The sequence below is a fragment of the Lampetra planeri genome, chromosome 15, assembly GCF_965212315.1.
Source record: "Lampetra planeri chromosome 15, kcLamPlan1.2.h2, whole genome shotgun sequence".
Taxonomy (NCBI): domain Eukaryota; kingdom Metazoa; phylum Chordata; class Hyperoartia; order Petromyzontiformes; family Petromyzontidae; genus Lampetra; species Lampetra planeri.
Window position 1 is genome coordinate 13,158,612 of NC_136121.1, and position 24,608 is coordinate 13,183,219.

The 24,608-nt window shown below is 44.3% G+C and overlaps 1 protein-coding gene across 6 annotated transcripts in view; it reads left to right on the plus strand.

The window, feature by feature from the left end:
• Nucleotides 1-24,608, plus strand: part of ARFIP1 (ARF interacting protein 1) — a 38,274-nt gene that overhangs the window by 9,164 nt on the left and 4,502 nt on the right. The window contains exons 4-7 of one of the 6 annotated variants that reach the window (XM_078601159.1): nucleotides 10,054-10,155; nucleotides 11,388-11,496; nucleotides 17,525-17,638; nucleotides 20,524-20,642. In XM_078601159.1, the coding sequence (XP_078457285.1) occupies nucleotides 10,054-10,155; nucleotides 11,388-11,496; nucleotides 17,525-17,638; nucleotides 20,524-20,642 (444 nt within the window). Of the gene's footprint in view, nucleotides 1-10,053; nucleotides 10,156-11,387; nucleotides 11,497-17,524; nucleotides 17,645-20,523; nucleotides 20,643-24,608 lie in introns of all 6 variants that reach the window. The other 5 variants (XM_078601158.1, XM_078601162.1, XM_078601160.1 and 2 more) reach the window with 5 other exon arrangements.

Sequence of the window (24,608 nt, forward strand, 5' to 3'; positions counted from 1 at the left end):
ACATTGCCACTGTTGACACTTTTGACGTAGGTTTTGGTGAATGGCCATTATGTGCTTTTGTTGTTCCCATTACAAGCTGCGTCAGAGACGGACCTACCGGACAGCTCTGATGTGTTGCGCCCTGGGTACGGGACATGTCGAGCCATCCTCATAAGATTTCCAGCTTATTTTCATCGTTGCTAAATTAAAAACTTTTTAAAGCTATAGATTTTATTTTGCCAGTTAAGGTCCACTGAGCTATATAGCTCTTTTTCAGAAGTGACCTGGCCACAAATGATAGCTGAATGAAGTGGCTTATGTGAAAAATTATAGTAGCCAAATACTCTTAAACACATGTTTGTAAATGTGGAGGGAAAAACCAGAGGACCTGGAGAAAAATCCACGCAGCTACGGGGAGACAGACACCGCAAACTCAAAATATACAGCAGGCGCCAGGGTCGGGATCGAACCCACGAACCTCCTGTATACCAGGCGAGGTTGTTAACATCTCGCCACCATGGCCAGGCAGTCGGCATGGTGTCGCTGTCACATGGCCAGCATGTCTGTAACGAACTAAATAAGTAAAGTTTCATTTAAAATTTACAGTTTTGTTATGCATTTGTTTTGAGGCAAACTTTGCAGCCTTAATGATGTTTTTCAGCCTCAGTTAATTTTCAATGTTATAATTATTTTCAGCTGCTCATCTGCCATTGCTAAAATTGTCTTCATTGATATTTATGGCTGTAGTCATCCAATCCAATCTTCAGACAATATATACAAACTCCTTTGAATAACTTGAGTGAAAGCATCTCGCCTTGCCCTGACGCCCCTTCTAAAAGATGTATTTTGTTACAGCAAGCAACCCAAGTGTACCTGCTCCATGTTCACCAAACAAATCAAGATATTATTAGAGGAACAACTGATCAACATCAGAATTCACCACGCAGATTGAGTGATCAGATGAGCTCATGTGCAAGAGCTTAGGTGGATTTTTACATTGCATGGCCGTGATGGATGGCCAAGTCTTAGCTGACGAATAGCCATAGTTTAGTCTGTATATGTTATCAGCTGGAGTTACAGAAGTAATAAAATAGTTCCGAAAGTACTTTGTAGTTGCATTTTTACAAAATACTTTATTTCAAACCTTTAAGGAAGCTATTATATTATGACTTTCTTTACATTTTATGGAGTATTCGACGTGATCAGCTCTGTCATGGGACTTCGCAATAATACTCTTAATTTGAGCCATGCTGATTGAAATGTAAAAGCCTTGTAATCTTTTACGAAGTTGGTCACACTACCCTTTTTTTTTTTAAAAGACACTCTATTATATTTACGACAATGTATTTGCATGCCTTGACACCCCTAGGCTGAGATCTTCATTGAGCCAGAACAATTTTTCCAAATAAATGCGCAACAAAAAAGCTCTATATGTCGCAAGATGGAAACATCTTTTGCGAATCGACAATGTAAGAATCCACCATGCAGCCTCACAGGAGCTGATTTCACCGCTCCATATCTGTGGTGGACCGTACTTTTGGGCATGTTTCCCCCCTTTGCCGTTTTCCCCGCCAAAAGAAATTGTGTTGGAGAAGCAAACACATTCATATTGAACCATCCCAGATTTTTGCTGAAGATATTGACTTGTTTGGACGTAAATCACAATTCGGGAAAGGCTCATTGGCTGCGGTTTGAGGGGACGGCACATTGTTCAGAGTCGTACACTAATGCACAGTAGCTGCACAATACAACAATTGCAATGACTCACTAATGGCTTAGCCTCCGTACATTTGCGTAACATGATGCGCATTCAACTAACCATTAAAAAAAAGAAATTGGAAGTACTCGTTTTGCAATGTGCAGTTTATCTTATTCTGTACCAATTTCACGTTGACAGGCACCATGAGTCATGTATGGTTGTTTTATAACCTTGCAAAAGTAAACTAGGTGTTTGTTAAGTTTTAGATGTTCATGTGATACTAAATAGAGGTATGTTTCATGGATGAAAATAGCAGGGAGAATTTAAAGGATATATCGCACTGTAAAATCGAATTTCCATTTTTAAAATGTTAAACGAACAACTATTTCCCTTCCACGTTAACCGATATGTGTAATGCCGTTCTCCCTTTCGGGGGGAAAGATAGGTGACCATACCTCGCCGTGCTGGTGGTCGAGACTTAACGATGTGGCACCTCCGATTAACACGGTTGGCTATGTATGGTGCTAAAAGTTCAACATAAATAAATACATGATAATGCTCTACAGTTTGGTTTGTGACTCGAATGTATTGAGCTTTTTCTCTGATAGTTGTCTATTCTACAAAACAAATATTTACTTCTAAGTGCAGAGTTGACTACTTACATACCCAAACTCACTCCTTTAAGATGTGTTGCGTGCCCAAATAGGACAGTATTTAGCACTTAAATTAAACGAGCACTTTGGCAAACAAGTGAAAAATGTCACACTGCCAACTTGATGCGCTCTAAACCATCAGCACTTTGACATCCCTTTACAATGCTCCTAGGTTGGAGCAGACAGGAAGAGTGCCGGGTTTGTTTGTTTTCAGGCGCCTGACGCTTTTCGGAGGCAATGGCTCATGATTCCATTTTCTTACAAGCAAGGTCTTGTGGCCAAATAAAAATTGCACGATTGTTCACCTCCGTATGGCTGCACTGCCAGTGTGCAGGTTTCCTATTTTATTTGCCGGCATTAAGGTTCAAACGTACATTTGTATTGTCACTCTGCTTGCTGCTGACAAAGGGGGGTGCGCGCGCCCGTACGTGCACACACGTGCTTCCACTTGCACGTGTTTGCATGTGTACGCGTGCGTGGGTGTTTATGGTTGGGTTTTTTTTTCTCAGTCTCCGTGCGTGGGAGTACTTGCGTGTGTTTGTGTGTCAGTATGTCAGTATGTGGATGCTTGTGTATATGCTGCAGTTTAAAAAGAAAAAACCCGAGGTGGATTTGAATAGTTTCTTTTTTTCCTGTTCATTTAAACTACAATTTAGAGCTTAGGGCATATGCCGGTAATTCCGCCAGTTCCTTGCCTTTCTCATCCCCTTGCATTCTATCCCTGTTGGCCCTACAGCCCCTTTTTGGATGTCCTGTCATAAAGCTTTGGTGAGCTCCCAAGTTTACCCAATTATTGTCATTAGGTTGACTACAAGTTTAACACGTAGGCTTGCGCGACTAATATCATCCATGATATAGTTTTTTTTTTTGGGTTAGATCGCGTAAATATAAATGTGTCGTTAAACCCATCACCACCCGACACAGTCAACTAGTAAGGTTTGCCACGTAAACAGAACATGCCAATTCGTTACTAGCACAGCACACCGGTGTGTTGGAAAGCAAATCTGAGTAGGACGTTTTGCCAGTAATTACAACTAGCTACATCAGGCGACAGCCAGATTTGCCATACGGATGTCGCCTGATGAAGCTAGTTGTAATTACTGTCGAAACGTCATACTCGGATTGTAAATGTTGTGGATTTGCTCTCCAACACACCGGTGTGCTGTACTAGTAACGAATTGGCATGTTCTGTTTACATGACAAACCTTACTAATTGACTGTCGGTTGGTGACGGGTTTAACGACACATTTATATTTTATAATTACGCGATGTTACCCAAAAAAACCTACTTTAAGGTTGACTACAAGTCTAAAATGCATATTAGTTAATTCATTGGGATCGTTTATCTTTGTTGAGATGCTTTCACAAGGCATCATAAAGATGTAAACAACGGCATCTGATATGTGACAATGAGTATCTTTTTTGTACGAGGACACAAACTTTCTTTAAATCACATCTTAGTAAACATTGAATAAGTTACACGATATAGTACTTAAAATTATGCTACTCTACTGTAGTTAAAGGCTTTTTGGTTCTGAATGCTGTGCCCCTGGCCATTGCATGCATTTAATTTGTAATTGGTGGTAGGGATAATGGCTCTGAGTCTTGTGACTTTCCTTTCGAGGACCAGTGTTTTTGTGAGCCATTGGACAAATTCATCCCAGTGGAGAGGGCAATTAAAGTCGGGGGTTTTGGTCATTCACGTCCGACGGTAATCTATGAACTGTGAAAGTGCTAGCTTTGCTGTTGGAATTCCTGATGAATATCCTGCTGTGCTTGTTACTGTAACGGCCATGTGGTCTGTCTTATCCCCCCCATTACTTACTGATAACTCGTAGTGAACTATTCTCACCGGGCTCCCTATGCCGTGTCCCCTACCAGGCTCGCATTTGACCTCCGTGGCATGAGTGAAACCTGAGAGCCGTTGGAATGAGCGCAATAAAAGTTGAGGTGGATGTGGTGTGTGGACGGAAGGATTGGTGGCGCAGTGAGTAATCGTCTCAAGCCAATTGCGCATTAAATGTATGCGGCTCATTTTATGACGTCTAACTCCATAAATCTACAGGAGGGTGCACATGCATGGACCGTGAAGAACACAGTCCGGTTTGTCGCGTCAATTGTGAAACCAAAAGTAAATATGATTGGGATGGAAATACGTTTAGCTATTGTTCGTAGCTTTACTGGCACTGTTGCCATGCCACTTATTTTGAAAGTTGGGAGTTGATGTTTATTGCGTCCGTGTACAGCATAGGACGTCTTGTTAGGCCTGTTGGACAAACGCATGAGATGATGACACCCTTAATCTGCACTTGTTGTCCAAAACTGTCAATGATTGCACTGCCCCACCCATGGGTGTGTTGATGGTTGATCTTTTTAACACTTCGATATTTTTTTTTATAAGAAAACACTGTAAACTGGGCTTGGCTTCCTCGCAGTTTTTAAAAACAAGCCATGCCTTTATATATGTCATTTCATTGTTCTTGCCCCATTATCCTGTTAAATTTGGGAAATTTCAGGGTGGAGTCTCTGGTTTTGCTGTGGTTTGGTTTAGCATCGATACGCACCGTGCTTTAGAGAACAGTAAGAAATTAATTACAGCATTGCTTTATTGAAGGTTGAACATAGTTTTATTGAAACCACAAAAGAGCAATCACTGCGATGGTGTATGTCTTTAAGATATTAAATTTGAATGTGTGCTTGCGCGTATGTGCAGTATTGGTTTGTCACTTGTTCAGTGTTAAAGTTGGTGTGCGATTGAGTGAACAAATGGGTCCACGGCTGGCTGGTGATGCGCTAAGCACATTGTATAATCTGATTTTCTTGTTTCATCTTCAGGATTCACTCAACAAGCGCAATTTATTTTAATTTAATTCCAAAAGTTTAAAGGGAGGTGCCGTGAGAGCATTCGATACATCACAGCCCTTTTTGTCATTTGTCAATACGCAGTACAATAGCCATGTTGGCTTGGTCTATTTGCCGCACGTTTAAAATGCAGCGCCGCATTGCATTTTTCGATCTCTGTTTGACCTTTCCTACTCAAGCTCATTCTAGTCGAATGACAGGGGCGCGCGATTACGCAAGGCCGGTGTCCTGGCGATCTCCTGGAACAACCTAACTGCTGCATAGTTTTGCCCTGGAAACCTCACCGTGTGTCCCTAGCCACAAACTCTCTGAGAGTTACTATGGGTTAGCTGTGGCCAGTACTTTGTGCCGGTGCCACAGTCACGGAGGAAGAGGTGGGCGGGTGCCAATTTGCCGGTTGGAGGTGGGGGAGGCATGAACCTGAGTTCCGCCTGACCGGTTTGTGAGATCTTTTGGGGTGGCTCGTCACCGTAGGAAAATGAGGGGCATTTCTCTACCCTCGTGGGTCCACAGTTTTTGATAACTTAAATAGGGTCCCAATAGGATGGGTTACATACCGCTGTCAATATGTATTCCTCTATAGAAGTGAAAAATACATACTTGTCATCATCAGCTGTATGGATTTATATGAATGATTTGCATATACTGGGAAATGTTATGTCTCACCAACTCAGAGGGCCTTGCATCACATCTCATCTGAAGAGTTTCCAAATGTCATCCTGCGGCCCCGAGTGACAGCTTGTCCCTGCATGACAGAAGGTGTACGCAGCACTGGCCTGCAAATTGACATGATGAACGTTGATCTCTCTGCTGCTGGATGAAGAGTTCCCCTAGCCGTCGCCATTTCTCAGGATCTCGAAGCAATCCATCCATCTCCTCGGTGGGCACAGTGGAGCATGTTTTATACTTTGACAGGGTCGGTGGTACTGCATAATGCACATTTCAAATGAAACTCAAAGCCCTGGGCTCGTTAGTTATTTGTATTTCATCAGTCCACACCAAGCAAATGATGTTCACGTCAATTTTAAATAAATCCTTTGTCATGAAAATATTTGTGTATTTGTAGTCGGCTATGCTTTATAAGTAAAAGCAATTGTAGATTAACACATTTTTTTGTTTTTAATTGTATGTAAGATGTAAAAAAAATTCGTTACAATTGACTGAAAAGAGTGTTATTCATGCTGTACCACATGAATGTGAGGAAGTCCATGAGGGAGTGGGTTCTTGCGAGTGGATGTTATGTATATTTGTTAAATAAACATTCAAATTAGAGACCATTGTAATGTAGATATATATTAGGCCTGCGATAAATGGAAATTCACACCGAAAATAAACTATTCCCCCACTTAATAATTCACGGTCTATCCTGCACTGTTTGTCCCTTGTGTTTAATAGCCTGAGGCAAAAAAAAATGTTTTGGTGGTTACAAACAAAAGAAAATAGCAGATACTGTACTGCAGTTGACAATGTGTCACTTGAAGTTGCTGAAAGGTACATATGTGGCTTGCATTGTTTTTTTACATGACGCTGCCTGGAGACCAATTGATCATGTTATCATTTTGTTGCTATTGCTGTGATGTTGGCAGATTTGGCATGTCTCACCGGCATTACATCTGCTGCCTGCCAGGTGAACGAGTGTTTTCCGCACCTTCTCAGCTTCAGTGTTGGCATGTCAAGAATGCACTCGCATAAATGCTGTTGAGTTCCCTCTGCCTATGGTGCTTGAAAGCGAGTGGCATAGTGCGGTTGGCATGGGCATAGGTAAATGAGCTGAGTGGTTCCCTATTTAATTTCCACCCTTTTTGTAAGCCTGGCACCCTGAGAATATTGGTCAATGGGCTGTGGGGTAGTTCAACTTCCTTAGCACTGAATAGCTATGCCAGCGCTTTATAAAGCACTACACAACCGGAAAAAACACCGCATTTTCAATTGTAGATACACAACGAAGCTATGTCCAGTTTGAGGCTCTGTTAATAAAAAATACTGTGGTCATCCAGTACAGACCATAAGACATAACGACGCAAGGCCCGCTCCACAAACACAAAAGAGACATCGCAGCGATACACTCCGCTGCTCCTGATGCGGTTGTCTGGTTTGACCAACTGAATGTGAAATTGTAGTTGCTCTACATCAGCCATACGACAGAAGAAGTGTTTTTCCGCCCAAGGACGATCGCTTGTGTTGCGATCGAAGCGTCGTGATATATTATTGTTTGTTTTATTTAATATTTCTAGCTACGTGACTTTACCGAAAGAACCAAAGAGAATAAAAATGGAGATTTTTTTAAATTCAAGGTCAGGGATTCCATTATAGGGCTTTAGTGACCACTTCATTTATGTTTTAAAACATTGGATGATGTCAGCAGAGTGCTATTTTAGCATGTTTGACCATAATAAAAATGAAAGTTAAATATCAACATTAACAGGATTGCCTTATGGCAGAGACGTTTACAATCGGCTGACATGTGAGACTGCCTCTTCAGAGAAGAGAGAGTTTAGAAAGACAGTGACCTATCGTTGTCGATTGCACGTTAGTGTGGGGCCCTGAGAAACCTGGGACATTTTAGTAATTTTGGCGCGTGACCAGTTTAAACTGGTAGACATATACAAAATAAATAAACCTATGAAGTCAAACGGCTGTTTCATAACCTCACAAAACGTGTGAATTGTCGAATTTAGAGTGTGCTGTGCGTAGCTTCCAACAAAATTCTGAAATTCTTTGCATAAATTAAGTATTTTTTTTCCCTCAAACGAATTCCCAAAGTCACATGGGACAGCTGTGACACACAGCCTAGGTACATAACGACAATAGCTGTTTTGTGGGTTACATCTATGTTTTTCTTGCGAGCAGTTCTGTGTTTGTGCGCAGCCAAGAAGCTGAGGGTTTGTGCTTGACTGAGTGCGTTTGGGTCTGACTGCCGGTCATGGTGATGGAGCAGTGCGCACCCTTGTTTCGGTGCGATTTGCTTTGGGGCGTACTCTAAACAAGTGAAATAAATGGTGATGTGTCCTTTATAGCTGAAGACGGGTGCCGTGTGAGGATCCCAAACATCATCGCGCCACACGTGTCATTTGTCAGTCCGCTGCACAATGGGCCGCTTCTTCAGTGGGTTTGCAGCAGCGATTAATGTACATATACATTTTGAGCTTGTTTAGTTTGCGCATAATCTATGCGCAAGCTCGCACACGAGCGCCCGCTCGGCTTTGTTTTATAAACCGGTAGCGCGCTCTGTCTCTGTGCGACGACGCTTGGATGTGTGACGATTGGTAAGCATACCTCCCCTAGGTACGGTCAATTTGCACACATTTGTAATGTGTACGACGCCTACTGTCCAAACGGCCTTTGTTTACAGCTGTACACAATTTAATGTATCCTATAACAAAGCCAGAAAATAGAAAGTGTAAACATCTTTACATGAAAAATTTGGTTTGCATAAAATCCTGATTATTATTAGTATTAGCAACATTGAATACTTTCCAGCAATGCGCATTCATCATCCATGATCTCTCTAATTCTGGATGAATGGCACCCCAAGCTGTTGCCATCTCTCAAGATCTTGCCATGTAACGATCCACCGAGCCATCTACACACTACCTTTGTTCCTTGCTCCGTCTCCTCGGTGGATGTTCTCTCGGACACGTGGCATTCCTTGACTATCACTGCCACTCTTCTTGACGATTGGCCGTCATCCCTCGTAGCGACCTGCCTTGCGCAAGTGCACTAACTTGTGTCACTATGAATGATGGTGGGTTTTGCCCACTTTGTGGCAGCTTTCTCTTACCATTACCATACTGAGAAGGGAGTTTACTTAGTTGGGGGATGATAGAGATTGTATGTTTTAAATGTTTGTGCAAAATTGAAGCAATTTCAAACTTTAGGCTGACCCTACTCCTTGAGTAAAACCAATCGACCTCCAGTCCTTCATTTTTTGCAGCTCAGACTCTGAAAATGTGTTGTTTCTAGTTATAAGCATATATCTGACTATGTGGGCAATTTAATCTTTTCAGACCTTGAAGAACTTCTTCAGAATTTCAATCGCTCGGTCACAATGATCCGATGTATTAATAATGTACAGCCCCTTCGTCAATTCACTGCGGAATAAGGCCTCCCAAGGCAATGCTAGTCATGGGGGTAATATTACCTTACTTCACCACACTCAGTGCAGGTTGGTGGCAGTTCTTGCTCGGATATCACTTGCCATTGATGTATTATAAAATAACAATAATGTAGAATTATACTCTAAATATGTGACTGCAGCATAACACACATAAACCCCAAGAGGGGTAATACGAATTCCTTCATATTGCGCTATAAATAGATCAACGGTACATCCATAAAACGCGTCCACTGATCTAATGGCCTCTGTGCAGTGATGCGGTTGAGCGCTGTCGATGATGACACGTGTGCACGTGCACGCTCGCTCAGCGTCCAGACGACGCGGCTTAGACAAACACGCCCGTGTACGTTTATCCATATTGGCGAGCGACTGTTACCTTGAGCGCTAACTCGGGGCTGTTGTAAGGCGCGCTCTCTAAGCCCGTGTTGTGTGGACAGGTGCCCTAATTGGCACAAAAGAGGTTAACTAAATGCGCCGCTCCGCTCGAGTGACTTACACCGCATTCAAGTCACAATCTTCTGACTTCTCACTCCAGTGCGAAGCAATTGAAAGTTTTTTTTAGGCTGTCTTTAAGCATGACCAAGTTACTTTATTTAAGATTAACGACCCAGTTTATTCTTTAAAATGAAGTGTTCCCTTACCGCTGCCATTTGGCTTTGAGTTTAATTCTGTTTTCTGGGCTATTGGTTGTGATTGTATTCATTCTGGCGTTGATTTTCATTTTGCACGCACGCACGACCCAGGGTGCAGCGCACGTCACAGAACGAGGCGACGATGGCGAGACACAAAAGTCATGGCTCGGCACCGATAAGACTGTTAGTGTCCTGGAGTATGATTGTCAATACGTAAGTGAAGTGCATAAATGTGTATTTCCATTGCTCTTGCTTGTTAGGCGTTTTCAGTAAAAGACGGGATCCTGTTTGGTTGGCTTGTCAAGGGGCACACTGGCGCTGCCGGCAGGTCTGTCGGTGTAACGACACGTGATTACACGCCCACAGTTTACCCATGGGGAGGTAGCGTATTGAGTTACTTTAACTCACGGCGACTTGCTGCTGCATGTCAATCGAGTGTGTTTGCTCTTTGGTCAGATGCCAGCAATGATACAAAAAAATTACATTTTGAATTTAGTAACCTGGAGAATGCTGGATGTAAAATATTGAGTTTTCACCTTTAGACCTATTAGTGGCTCATAACTATAAGTCAACAGTGTGCGAAGTATTGCCTTGATGCTTTTGTGTGCTCGTTTTGGTCGTTGGAGTGTGCTTGGATGTGACTTTATTGTCAAAAGCAGACTTTAGTGGAACATCGCAATGGAGAAGCACAAATTTAGAGAGTAAATAAGTCAACGGGGGAAAATGTGAGCGTGACTGCTACCAATGACTAACCAACCTAGGCTGGCAATTCTTAACAATATTATTTCCTCGCGACCTAAACGTACCCAACCAAACTGAAATTTCACTCTTTCTAAAGTGGTGCTTGCGAAATTCTTGACGTTATTACGTTCATGTTCAATGACAGACAACTCTTTTTATGAAACCCCTACAAATAACCCTTGCCACGTTTTTGTATTGCACGGTCAAGGGAGCTTGCCATTCATGATTATATGTTGTGGTTTTTACGGCCATTATTCTACATGGAATGCTCGACCTGTTGGTGCATTTATAAAGTTCCCCGTGTGTGTGTGTGCGCTTCTTTTGATAACCTTGCTTTGCCTGTCTTTGGTAAGGAAATAAGGTGTTTTCGTCACATTCTTTTTGCACAATTTCAAGATATTGTCAGCACTTTACTCATGTTTGTGTTGACACAAGTATAGCAGGGTCTTTTTGCCGTAACTTGGGGTTTTCTGCAGTAAACATGTTATCGCGCACCATTCTCATATGTTAACGGCAGTAACACCTCCCCCCCACAACTCTGGTCTATTTTTATTAAAATGAATGCATACGCAGCGCCACGTTCGTGTTAACAAGTGTGTGTGTGTAATGCTCAATAGCGGCAGCGGTTGATGCTGCAGTGCAGTCCCACGTGACGACACGCGTGGTCTCATTTGTGACCTCGCTCGCTTGCCCGTGCTTTGCAGGACCTGCGGCAGATGATGGCGTCCGGGCCGAATCTGAACGAGACGAGCGTCGTGTCGGGAGGCTACGGGGGCAGCCTGGAGGGGGTGCTGCAGGCGGGCGGCGTGAAAGGTTAATTGAGCTCTGCTTTTTCACTGTCCGTTCTCCCCTGTCACATGGACAATGCAACAATTCGATTGCTTTGTTTGTTAAATCGCAGTCGAGATTGAATTTGCTTAAGCATGGGGTGGTCCAGGTGGCTCTGAGGTCAGAGTGCTGAGCTAGCACTGCTGTGATCTCGGGTTAGCAGTAAACGGAGTTCCCAATTGTAGTGAGTTGTTGGTCTCGGCCCAGTCACCAATGACCACGTTGAAAAAACCATATAAAAAATTTGGTTCTGTACTTGACCAAAATTCCAAATACAAGAATTAAATTATTGGTCTTATTTTCACGTGACAAACATTACTCTCATGTGGCAGAGCGGACAAGAAATTTCTGCTCACGACTGTGGATCAGGGGGTACTTGAAGTGTCTCGGAGGTGGCTATTAGGCAATTGTGTGCCCTTTTGCACAAATTCCCTTAACATTTGTAGACGTATGTGAGAAATATAATGATAATATTTAAAAGGCACACAAAGTAACCGGATGGACTTGCAATGTTAACATTTATGAACGTTTTATTTATGGCAGGTTACACCAAAGTTGCCACAGCCTTGCGTGTGCCAGGCCCTTTTGCAATGTCACTCAAGCCTCTGTGTGTCTGCAGAACTTATAATTTACCTTTGTGTGTCCTTCACTGCGTGATTTCACCCATCGTCGAACTCTGCCAAGTGGGGCCCCTCCCCCCTTTATTTAAATCTATTACTGATTAAAAATACTTAAATTACTTTACAGCGAGGAATATTTTTTTCCCAGTGAAGCACGCGACTTTCTACATTTATGAAAAGAGCAAGTAAGTTTAATTACGTTTAAAACATTCCCTCTGAGCATCTTAAAAAACAAACCTAAAAGTTTCGCGCTCATTGCACGTACAGTTTCTAGGAAATAAATTCCACAGCATTGTGGTGTCTGTTTGCATTCCCATGTGGCAAGAAAGCATTCCTCCTGACAGGCAGGCCTCCCAGTTGTTCTCGCACATGAATGGTGCTGTTGGCTGAAGGAGGAGGTTGCCGATTTTGAAATCTCACGGCAGCTGTGAACCTCTTTATTGCAGAGTCACTGAGTCAGCGCCGCAGCGCAGGTGCTAAACCGAAGGCGTGTTGTCACTGCATCCTAATGCTTCGTATTTACGCCGCACTGGCCCTGTGATGTTTTCTTACTTTAACCCACTCGCGCACGTGCTTCCAACAGTGGCCGCGTGCTAATGTGCGTTTGCACAGCGCATACAGGTAATTCGTGTTGGGTGTGTAATTCGGCAAAGAGCTAGAAGCCAAAGTAAAAATACAAAACATTTCTCTCCTCGCATTGGTGCGCTGTCACGCATACTCGTATATTAGTGTCGGTTTAACGTTAAGAGTACATTAAATATCCCACCCCCCATCACGGGTGCCTATTGTTACTGTTAAGTCACCCGACAGACTATAAGAGTCTTATTGTAGTACGACCAATCTTATCTTCCATACCCGTCTTCCGCGTGGGCTTTTCAGCAGAGTTGCTAATCCTCTTCGGATGAAGGGAGAACTGTGGGGGAGCTTGCAGGGAGGCAGACCGGATTAGGAATCCTATTCTCTGTCGCTGGTAAATTGAAGTTGCAGAAGGCAGTGGGATGTGAGGGCAGGCCACCCACTGGAACACAGGACGTTTTGTTTCCCTTTGAAAGGTTTATTGCTCTTCTTGGGGAGCTTCCGTTTAAGTTGGCGTCAAAAGCGCGAGCACTTAGAGGTCACACTTAACTTTCCAGGATCGTAATTAAAACATAAACGTGGGCCCCTGGAAATCAAGTTGAACAATAACTTATTCAAGTGTTTATTTCGGTGTTTATTTTGTTTTCAAGAAAGGGGACAAAATGAGGGCGGCGGAATACCCATATGTGTGGTGGTGCAGCCAGAATCTGGGTGAAGAGTTGGTGAGGGCCTCTGTAAATAGTCCTTGAAACAAAAGGCGCCTCCGTGCCCAACAGTAGGGCCCGTCTTGCGGGAAGGTCGGTATGGGTCAGCACAGCAGCGCCATTCGCCAAACAAAACTCACAAAAGCGCTCCTTGTCATGTTTCTGGCTGTCAATAAGCAGCATAAACGGGCAGTTGTGTTTGCGGGGAGGCGCGCTTTCTGCGCTAAGGTTGCACTCCGCCGCCACCGTATGGGCTCACGTCAGTCTCCCAGAGCAAGCTGTATCCCAAGGCTTGTTTCCACAGCTTGGTTTTGAAAACGTTAACACGCGCGCGGACAGCAACATTTACGCTGGCATAAAAAAGAAAGAAAATAACTCGCAATTGAAACGGTTGAGTTTTAGAAGTGTAAATTTAGCTGTGTTTGACAAACCCTATGTATTTTTTCAGGCATCCTATAATCATAGCTCTGCACACGCAGCAGGATTGCGTGCTTAACGCGATCCCAAATGGAGCAGGGTGACAGGAGGAGGAGGGGGAGGTGGGTGGGGTTGGTGTGGGGGGGTTGCCGGGAGAGAACTGGGAAAAGGAGGCTACCGTTTATGATGCCACACCAGTCGCAGGCAGTAATAATGTTGGCTTTAATGAGGCGGTCCCCAAAATGTGAGAATACAAACTGCGAGCACTCGTCACGGCCCGCCTCGAGGCCACGCTGCACAATGGGCCGCTTATGCTCTCAAAGAGGCCCCCGGCGCTCCTCCGCCGGGGATGGCGTCACCGCCGCGTCGTGTTAAATCTGGTCACGGCCGCGGTTCGGTTCCGCGGTTATAATGGCAAGAGTATTTAAGTCCACGCCGAATCGCGCCGTGGAAGTCTCGACCAGTGCGGGCATGTCGGCGGGCTGCCAGGGGAGGCTCACCAGAACGTGTGATTTGGGAGTTTATAAAAAGAAAGGGTTCTGACTTGATATGGAAGTCAATCTGCGTTATTGCCTCCTTTGATAAAACAAAAACCCAACGCCCAAAAAAAATTTCATTGCCGTGGCTGTAAATGAATTCTGATTCATTTTGTCAATGCACATCTTCTCTGGGTTTCCACAAATTGCCAAAGCGGTGAAAATTCTACCCTTACAGCATGTCGTTACAGCTGCCAACACCTGATTCATCCTTTGATGCAACCACTGCACAGTGGTTGGAGTGTTCTTGATTACTTGTGGTTGACAGTAAATAATTGGGGAATGAGCCGGAGTTGAGCTATGCCCCATTATTGCACCACTCTGGCAGCTCGCGTATTGGACATATTCAACACTATTTGTTTAAAAGTAAATATATTTAACATGAGCGAATTATGTTAAATAGTATACCAACATCTCCGTTTGGGATTGCAAGCACATTTGGGAAATCTTGGGCAAACCTTTATATTATAGAATGTATTTGTGATACTGCATTGGCAATGATATATTAGCACAAATAACAATATTGCCACGCAGTCATCAATAATACAGCCATAAAATGTGAGGTTATATTTTATATTACTGGGTCTAACATCATAACCAATTTCTCATATCAGAACTTCGTTGGAAGGCCTCTTTTCCATCCCTTATACGCCCATGTTTAGCCCATTTTATGCGTTTGTTCAACTATCTGTCATTTTAACAATTGGTTCGTTAAAAGGGACATCTGTGCGGGACTGTCAAATGTGACGCGGCAGCAAAAGAAAAAAAACCAAAAAACCTCGTCCACGCCTACTTGACCATCATTTATATATTCAGCCCCGGGATGCGTGACCGCGTGCTTGACGTGAAGTTGTCTTCGTTCGGTGCGCGGGGAAGTTACCGGTTGTGCCTGTGGGCGGTGAGCAGGCGGTACATTTTAGCCACGTGCTCAATCGATCCCAGGAACCGGGCGCCAGGCTCCGCAGCGCCATTGGCTTTGAGGCCTTTGCGGGGTGGGGTGGGGGGGCGATTGGAGGCCTTCCCACGCCTCACTCGCACGTCAGGCGCTGCTCTATTTGTATGCCAAACCTGCCGCTGTTGCCGTGCGACGGGTTTCCCCGCGCAGTGTGTGTTTGCCGAGCTGCCGCCGCGCATCAAAACAGTTTTGAAGGCGCACACTGCCGTGTTGTCATTGCCCAAAGAAGCACAACACCGCAGATCCTTATCGCATACCGGAGGACTTCTATGCATTACAAAAAGATACCTATTTTATGAGTTAAATTTTAATAGCAGTGCGCATGAAATTCACTTGTTCATCCAAGTTTGGCTTAATTCAGAAATATTGTTCATATTACCAATGTTCTTGTTCTTAGGAGCTTAAAGAAGAACGCTTTTAATCAGTCCGTATCACCTACTTTATATATGGATTAAAAACATGGACGCTGACAAAGAAAATGGAACAAAAGCTAAAAAATGCACAAAAAAGCGTAAATAGGTGCTTGCTGAGAATTGCACGGAGGAGACAGGACGTGTGGATCAGCAAACAAATTCCAATAGAGGTATCGTATTGCTTGTGATAAAAGTAAGCGGGCTTCAGCAGGACAAGTCTCGGCTATCAGAATTGATGGCCAGTGAAAGATACTGATGAAGGCATCCAAAGGAGTGAACTTGTCTGAGAAAACGACCGCTGCGATGATGGAGCGATGAGATTGGCTCATGCAAGAGCGAGATGGATTGCGTTATTTGCAAGACCGTGAAGAATTGTGACGACGTGGGGAGCCCTTTATCCAGCAGTGGATAGACAATGGCAGATTTTTCTTTGGCAGATTCGCAAGCACGTTCTTCGCCGGCTGTGCGTCATTGTGAATGCACCAATGAATGTTGGTGAGTGCGAGTTTTAATTGGCTTACATCTGCCAAGAAAACTGCGGTGGCTCCCAGCAACCGCTTCGGAACACAATAACTGGTCGCTGATGCTGCTCTTCCACAAATGGGACATTAAAGTTGACCCACAGTGTGACTGCGGCCACTCTAACCAAAAGATATGGACCACATAGCGAACAACTGCATCCTCTGCCCGCTCTTCAGCGGATTGGACAGTGAGTCGCGCTACCCCCGAAGCTATCGCATGGCTCGCAAACTTAAACCTAAACGAATGATTTACAGCTGCCTGCCTTTATGCGAGAAGAAGATTAACGCGAGTAATTATGAAATGCAAATTTTGGTCCCCAGTTGGCCAATAGCGAGCAGCCACTTTGAGAATTGGTTTTGTCGAAGCCGATTGTACTGTTGCAGATTTTGTGACATAAAAACGCAACGGCGTAACAAAAACACATTATCAACAGAATATGTACACATCTCATTTGCAAGAAGGGAAAATACGGCAAATACCTTAAACTAACGCCTGCAGTCTGGAGCACAGATTGTGTTGCTGGAAGCAAGACATTCCCATTGTGTTTTATGGGTTTAATGGTTTTAAGGGTTACCTTGTTCGTTTTATCCGCTGTGATTAAATCTGCGCCACACCATCCGGCGTCATTGTTCGTGTGTACGAGTGCCTCTTGAGGCAGAACGTCAACGCAAACATGAACTTAGGGGAGGTTTCAACGTAATTTTTCCCCCCCCCGCTTTCTGCGAGATCATTTACGGCGCTTGGGCGTCGGTACCATCGATGTGAACAGGAAATGTGTGGAGTATGTGTGACAAACCTGTTCTTTTTGGGCAGGGGATTTAATGTGAGTCATATTTAAGTAATCTACAAACATTTGCTTAATTTTTCTGGTGTTTAAATTCTGCTAAGAAACCCACAGTTACCCCCACGCACAGGTGTGATGGAACACATCATCCTTACAGCATGGGTTATAATTACGCAGCGTACCCATCTATGCCCATCTGGAGCATTAAGGTATTTTGATGCGCTATACCAAATGGGTCCGTAATTATAGCCCGTTTTGTAAATCCACATTTCTCAGTTTTGTTTCCGTTGCATCGCTCTTTTTCATTTAATAAGTTGAGCATTTTAAAGCTTGGTCCTTTTTATGCGCATCGCAGCTTTTGTGTAATATTTTTAATTTCCACTTTTTACTTTGCGATCGGCTATGCATTGCAGTTTGTATTTTGCTCTTTTTTTGCTTTCTTTGTTTTTGTTACGTATAATTTATTTTTTATGTCATCGCATACAGGCACCGCACTCAACACTCCTGCGGTTAAAGGAGCAACCGTGGTTATCCCCAGCCAATCGGCAGCAAGTAGGCTGGCCAATCAAACGGCTGAAGGCAGCTTGCCACAGCCCTCGGGTAAAGGTACCGTTGGAGCCACCACTGGCACATGGGTCCCTTATAAGAGCACAGGGAAGAGTTTGTATGGAAATCTGCAGAGGCTAAATTTCATTGCTCAAGTTGTTTCTTATTTCACGCAGTCAAACTGCACTCGGCGTTTTCGTTGAGGTTAGAAAATTTGATTGAAGCATTAAAATCACGACTTTACGTTGTTTACCGGAATAAAAAAATACGTTTTGATGCACGTGTCGTGAAATGAGGTTGAGGCTCCTGTATATTTCCATCGGCAGTGGTAACCACCTACCTGGGGGTGTGATTCCTCATGAAACCTTTCCTGAAATTGCTCAAGAAAATCTCTCCCGCGGCAGCCACAGCCGCCCGGCTGGGTGTGCCGTCTTGGCTCGCGAGACGCCAGAGCTGAAATGATCTGCAGAGTCTTGTGCAAGCACATGCAGAAACCAACCATCCTTTTGTTATTTAATGATTTTTGAACACCCGTTTAAGGGTCTCAGTTCCGTCTCATTATGCGACGGATTCAAATGTGACGACCAATAATGACGGTTTAGGATTGCGACATTAACCGCAAAGCTTTTCAAGTCTTTAATGAAAGATGATCTCTCTGTGCTGCATTTGGCATTGAAGAAATTTGCCAGAATTATCAATTTGGAATTATTAAAGTTTAATTTGATGAGTGAAATTGTGGCAAATATTTTCTAGTTTTCTAGTATAAAAGCAGGTATACAAATTTCCAAAATACCATTCCAATCCACGTCCTAATATGTTAGAACATTCCATTATTTTGCTTTGTCTTTTTTCCATCACCTTTCATTATCATAAGCTAATAGCCATTCCTGTCTGCGCAGAATTTTCAAAAAGGAATATGAATGTATTTGTGAGACATCGCAGCCCTGGTTTGAATTGTGGCACGAAGCCAAATTCCATCCCCACTAACCAAGCCCTTGTGAATCGGTTTGCTGAAGACATTGAGTTGGCAAGCGGTTTATTTACAGGCAAGCTGTGTCATGCTTTACCTGTGAAACAGAATCCACCGTGTTTATGCTGCTTAAGAAAGCGGCTGCCTTTTTTTAAAGTCCTTGAGGCTCGCTCGGTCCCAAGGACAAAGTAAAATAAGTTACCTTCGCATCACAGCTTAAAAGTGTAACGCTAGCACCAATTTAAGCTGTATTCATATCGCAGCATGATAAGTTGGCGAGAAAGCAGTGCTTCCCTATAACTCTGAGCTTGCCAACTGAATGATCTCACAGAGGTTGGGTTGCTTTGCAGATCGCTGTGAGCTGACACAGGGCGAACCTTGCACGTGGCTCTGTGGGGCATGTTCGCGGGTGTAATAACCACTCCTTGTATCCTGTGCTAGCCTCTGCCTCCCAGCTGATTACACGACTCTCTCTCTCCCTGAAGCTTAGAGACTGCTTAAAGTGCAGACACAGACGTCATCTGTGTGAAGAGAAAAAAAAACCTTAATTGGTCACTTTTCTACTTAGTGAATACTGAAAAAAATGGCTGTGATTCATGATCGACTCTGGAGCTCTCCCCGATGCGTCTGTGGGTTGTATCGCCTGTTGTTCGGCGTGATTTCCAACAATTCGCTCCACATTATGAGAGCTTCTTTTGGAACAAAATAATAGTTCCACGAATCTGCAGAGTTCTTGTTAATATGACATCCTGTTAAATATGAATATATCTCTGTAGTTGCCTGTCTTGTGATGGGTTGTTTTACGCTGTGTCTGCACTTTTTAGCACGAAGCAATTTATTTCCTCGCAAAGAAAACCTTTTACACTTTCGTTGCTGATGTCATCTCCGCTTGATGCGATGGCTGTGATGCATTTAATCCGCAGCTTCACCGCTCTCCCGTGGAGTGCGCTTGCACACCCAAAATCCTGCTTTGCCTTTTTTCCCCCTGACTAACATCACAACCAATGGTGACAGCGAAGTCATTTGCTGAAATTCACTGAAACATTTTCTTCATTGAGATTCCGCACCAGACGCCGTCGACTCATTGCTTGAGTAATCACTTACGTGGGAAATGCAATCTTCATACTGGACGTGAAAATAACAGTCAATGATATTGATCCTATAATGTGAAATTGTGTGTGCCTTTCAGTGTCCCTCTTAAATTAACTTCAGGCATGGTAAATGGAAAGCCAAAGAAGCGACAACTAATTTGAATAAAAAATAAACACGGCAACAAAAAATATACCAATGATACGTGGTACGTTTTGGTTGATGTGCCAACTTCATCCAATCCATACGGAAAGACCAAGTGAATGTGTAAAGTCGCATTCTCGTTTGCACGATGTTGCAGCCAATTTGGTAGAGAGGGGTGTTAAAGTGTCAAGAGATGTTGTGCTTCATTGGATTTCTGAAGCCGGTGGCATAAAGCCGCTTACGTGAATGTCTCCAAACAGCCAATATAAATTGGCATAGTGCAAGGAACAATGTTCACTTACGGCGTTTTGTGCTGCCGGCCACTGACACATAAATTGTTTGTCGGCAAGTGCGGTAGATATATCCAGAAGGGGGAGTGGAGGGGCCCTTGCCCTGGTGGTGTAAGGTGGTTGCAAGGTTGAGCGAGTGTGTGGTTGTGTAACCGGTTGTGCAGTTATGTGACTGTGGTTGTATCGCTGTGTTGGTGTGTGGTTGTGTGAATGTGTGGTTGTACAGACCACATAGCTGTGTGGTTGTGCAGATACACATGACAGCGAGGGTGCGTGGTAATGTGGTTCTGTGGATGGATGATTGTGCATATGTGATGTGGTTCTGTGGGTGCATCATCGTGCATATGCCCGATCATGTGGTTGTGCGAGTGCATGGTTGCGCAGTGCAGTTGCTTGTTTTGCGCGGTCGCGCAATGGCTCCGCGTGACCGTGCTTCCTGTCGGCAGGCGCCCCGGGCCTCCACACTTCCCCGAGCAGTAGCTCCATGTCCATGGAGGAGCCGGCCAAGGGCGTGGCCTTGGAGAAGCTGGACATCGTGCGCAAGTGGAGCGTCAACACGTACAAGGTGAGGGCACGGGGGTGACGCCTCTACGGCCGTGCCTAGCGACCGACGCGCGCACACACACACGGCCCTCACCGACGTCCTCAGACCAACACACGCGACTCCGCCTTGCGACTGTGTTCAAGGCCACTGGCAACTGTGGAGGGGTGCTTTTATTCCAAATATTGTCTTTTGAGTTTATTGTTCCTGTAGCCAAAGCCAGTATTTTATCATTGGCCTTGTAAATATTGCATCTGTGTGACCTTCCATTGTTACGCATATGTATTTACTTGTGTGTATGTACGTGTAATTGTCTGTATGTGTGTTGCCACCCAAACGAGTGCAACGAGTGTTTAACGTCAAACGAGCCAAATTGAAGTTTCGAATGCGAAGAGGATTGTCATTGACGGACGTTGATGGATGCTGCAGCTTGTTGACAGCGAGAACATCCCATCGGAGAACATACGGACAAGACGAGATTGCCCCTACTGCGCACCTTCCTCTGCTCTGTCTCCCCTATTCGGCCTCCCTCCCCTACCTCCAGACCACACTCAACTGTGGCCTAACGCTGGCGGCGGCGGTAGCGGCCGGGCTTTTAACCCTTGCACCTGCTGTCCCCCTTGGCCCCCAAATCTAGGGGTCAGCAGGGGGGCCGGGGGGGGGGGGGGTTATTTGCAAGGCTTGCACATGTTCTCCCCACAGCAAAGTGCCGTGCACCGCTCGCCTTTTCTAAATCAAACGTCGAGTCGCGGCTTCCACGAGCCACCTTACGTGCGCACACCGAGAAATGTGTGCGTTCGAGGCATGGCCAAAAAATGTTTCGCAATGGGATAAGTGTGCACGGGGGAACCCGTACGAGTATATTTTGCAATTTAGTTTTGCTCTTTAACATACATGCTATGATTAGGACATGCACTGATTAGGCTTAAAAATAATTATGCTGGTCTTACAAATGAATACATATTTTTGAACGCCTGTCAGACAAGTAACATTTTCACATTACAAGCAAAATGGTGCAGACGGTGTTTAAATGTGGAACATCGTGGAAGCAGTTGAGACCTGGACTAGCAAACAAAAATCGGTGTGCGTTGCACATTCACGCAATGTGGAGGAGTGTCTGTCATTTACTCAAAAATAAAACCACGGTATTTGCGAGAACCTCTGAAGTGCGCCGTTTGGAAAGTCTAGGCAAATGTGTCCTGTGGGCAAAGGGTAAAAAGCTTGAAATACAACGGACAGCATATTTTTTTCCAAAATTTGGATGTGCTGTCTCAAAGTGGTTTGTCAAAGAAAAAATTGGGGAGGAAAAAAAGTGATTACTGGAAAGTTTTTTTTGACACTGAGAGGTTTCACCCAGAAGGCCATTTTGCCTGACAAGGGGGGCGCAGTCATGACTGGTTCGGCAAGTTCTCGGCTGATACTTGGTTACAGTATTACAATGAAGTATTTATTTGCTCACACTTTAGTGGTGCAGTGGATTTGGGTGGGTTTAGGTTCATGTATGATTTGAGAGTCTAAATGTCCTGAGCGTAAGTGCTTGACCTACTGTATGCATTAAAGCGCCCCCCAGTTGATATTAAATATGAGTGTAGCTTTTTAACCAGTAAACAGTGGCTATACTACACGTGCAATCTCAACGTCCCTTCATGTTCTAGACACCTAATGAGTGCAAATGCGGAGACTCCTATAGCAAAACTTCCCTTGGAGTATTCCTGTGTCTTGTAGTCAGCCCCTTCAAGCGGCCTCAGTGATAAAGGCTTTTGCCAGCTTAAGCAGTTGCCAAGGCTGCAGAGGCATGCTGATGCCTGGCTTGTTTGCAGCCCTTCGGCATCCAGACCTTTTCATTTTTTTTGTGCTCTTGGCTTTTCTGGAGAACGATTCTCCCTGGTAATGGGGAACGGAACGAGGAGCGGGATGCGGAATGGCCGAGTGGCTCACGGGAAGCAACGAGCAGACATTCCTGGCATGGTAATGTCGGCCCGCGAGCCATTGTGCGGAGCTCTGCTGACTCCTCACACGGAGTCGCGTTCCCACGGCGGTGGCAGAAGCAGAAGCATCTGGTTTATGATGCAATTACGGGAGCCTAACCCATAAATCTGGTTTGCACTCGGAACACGGTTGCATCTTGGGCCAACCTTTTTTCGTGAAGCGGCACCTTTCCACAGCTGTGCTTGACGATGAATATTTAACGGAGCTCGAACGAATTGTGTTAACTATATTTAAATGGGAAAAAGGGTTCGTCTGCCAAGAGGGTGACAGTTTACTTTCCACGGTGCATGCCGACTGTTGGAGACTTCCTGTGGGATGTGTTCTTCAGTGGAAAGCGTGTGGGCCTCCCACCGCGGGAGTGCCTGATAACAATCTACAGGTGTTGGCAGGTGTTGTTTGCTGCTCACACCTGATTGAGAGGGACATAGCCCTGCGCTGCAGGCGTGGCACAAATCCAAAACCAATCTCGCGTAATTTCCACCCAAACAAGTAAACACATGAGCCTGCGGGGAACCATCTGGCCATTATGGCCTTCCTCTGGATCCAGGTTTTTAATTTTGTGCACTTAAAGTTTCCAAAGTACAAAACACAAATCGGAAGAGGAGTCTGGTAAGGAGTTAGGCTCTCACCGAGGCTATTCACAGCGACATTTGACGAAGTCTGGCAATCGGAAAACAAATTGGAGACATCGCATTGACTCTTAAGGAAAGTGGGGCTTGAACATGACTCTCACGAGGGGGTAATTCTAATGGACAAGTATATGATGGAATGGCAGCCAAAGAAGAGATCTCACCTGAGAGGGTAAGCCACTGTGGATATGGAGCGATGAATTGTCTGATGTGCAGAAATAGGTTTTGGCATCGCGGGATCACGAGTGATGGCGGTGTTGGTTGCGGGAGACGTTCATCTAACCGTGGATAGATCATGGAAATTTACTGTTTAAAAAAAGTTTTGGTCTCGTCTTCTTCAATAGACAGTGCAAAGGTATTTTAGTATAAAAAAAATCAAACACTCCTCCATTCAGTGCACAGTGGCTGCTTCAGTAGAACATGCACCGATCCGTGGCCTCGGTATCATAAAAGCAGATGAGAACGTGTGACCTGTTTGCACAGGGCTGGTGCGGGTTGCAAAAGATGTCCTCCGGAAGCAGAGGATTTTGGGGGGGAATGCGTTGTTATTGTTGGGGCTCTCGCTGAAGAATAGGGACAGGGCATTTGGAATTACACTGAGATTTTGTACTTAGCCTGAAGTGCACGCCAAGTCGGTCATTTTAAAGAGATGCTTTCGGGAGGCAGAGCCTGGTTCCCTGGTTTAGAGCAAATAGGTTTGTTTATTCCCATGGATTGTGGAGAACTTAATCCCCATTCTGTTGGGTTGCTTGGCAATCTGAGGCCTCAAGAACTGGAATCCGCACACTATTAAGTGTGATTTCTAGAACACTGGCTAGTTGCCTGTTATCCCTTCTAATTATTTCAAATTACCTAAACTTGTATTTGCGATTATACAAGGGTAGTATTAGGGCAGTTACAGAAAACAGGTTTTGAAAAATTGCTCACATTGAATAGATAAACAGCATTTAGAGGTCATACCAAATGTTTTCGGACATTTTAGAAGTTGACATTTGCGTTGGCTATTGAAAAATAACTTTTGAAGTGTGATGTCTTACTGTTTAGTAACCGAAGACATTGTGCCCAAAGGTGTGTATTAAGTATAGTATTTATAGAAAGCCGGAGGATGTTTCCTGATGTACTGGAGAGGATATATACATTTTTTTTAAGGCATCTTTTTTTTTAAAGATCTTAAATGCACCTTTGCCTGTACACGAAGTTTCAACTGCCCAGTACATGGTGGCCCCAAAAGTCAGTTTACCGAGATGAGTTGGAACTTACTGTCGGTAAATACTATCTCTGCAAACAAACTTTTGGGCCACCCAGTTTAAGTAACAATTTATCACGATTAAATTTAAATTGCAGACTTTAATGTACGTTGACAAAAGTTAAA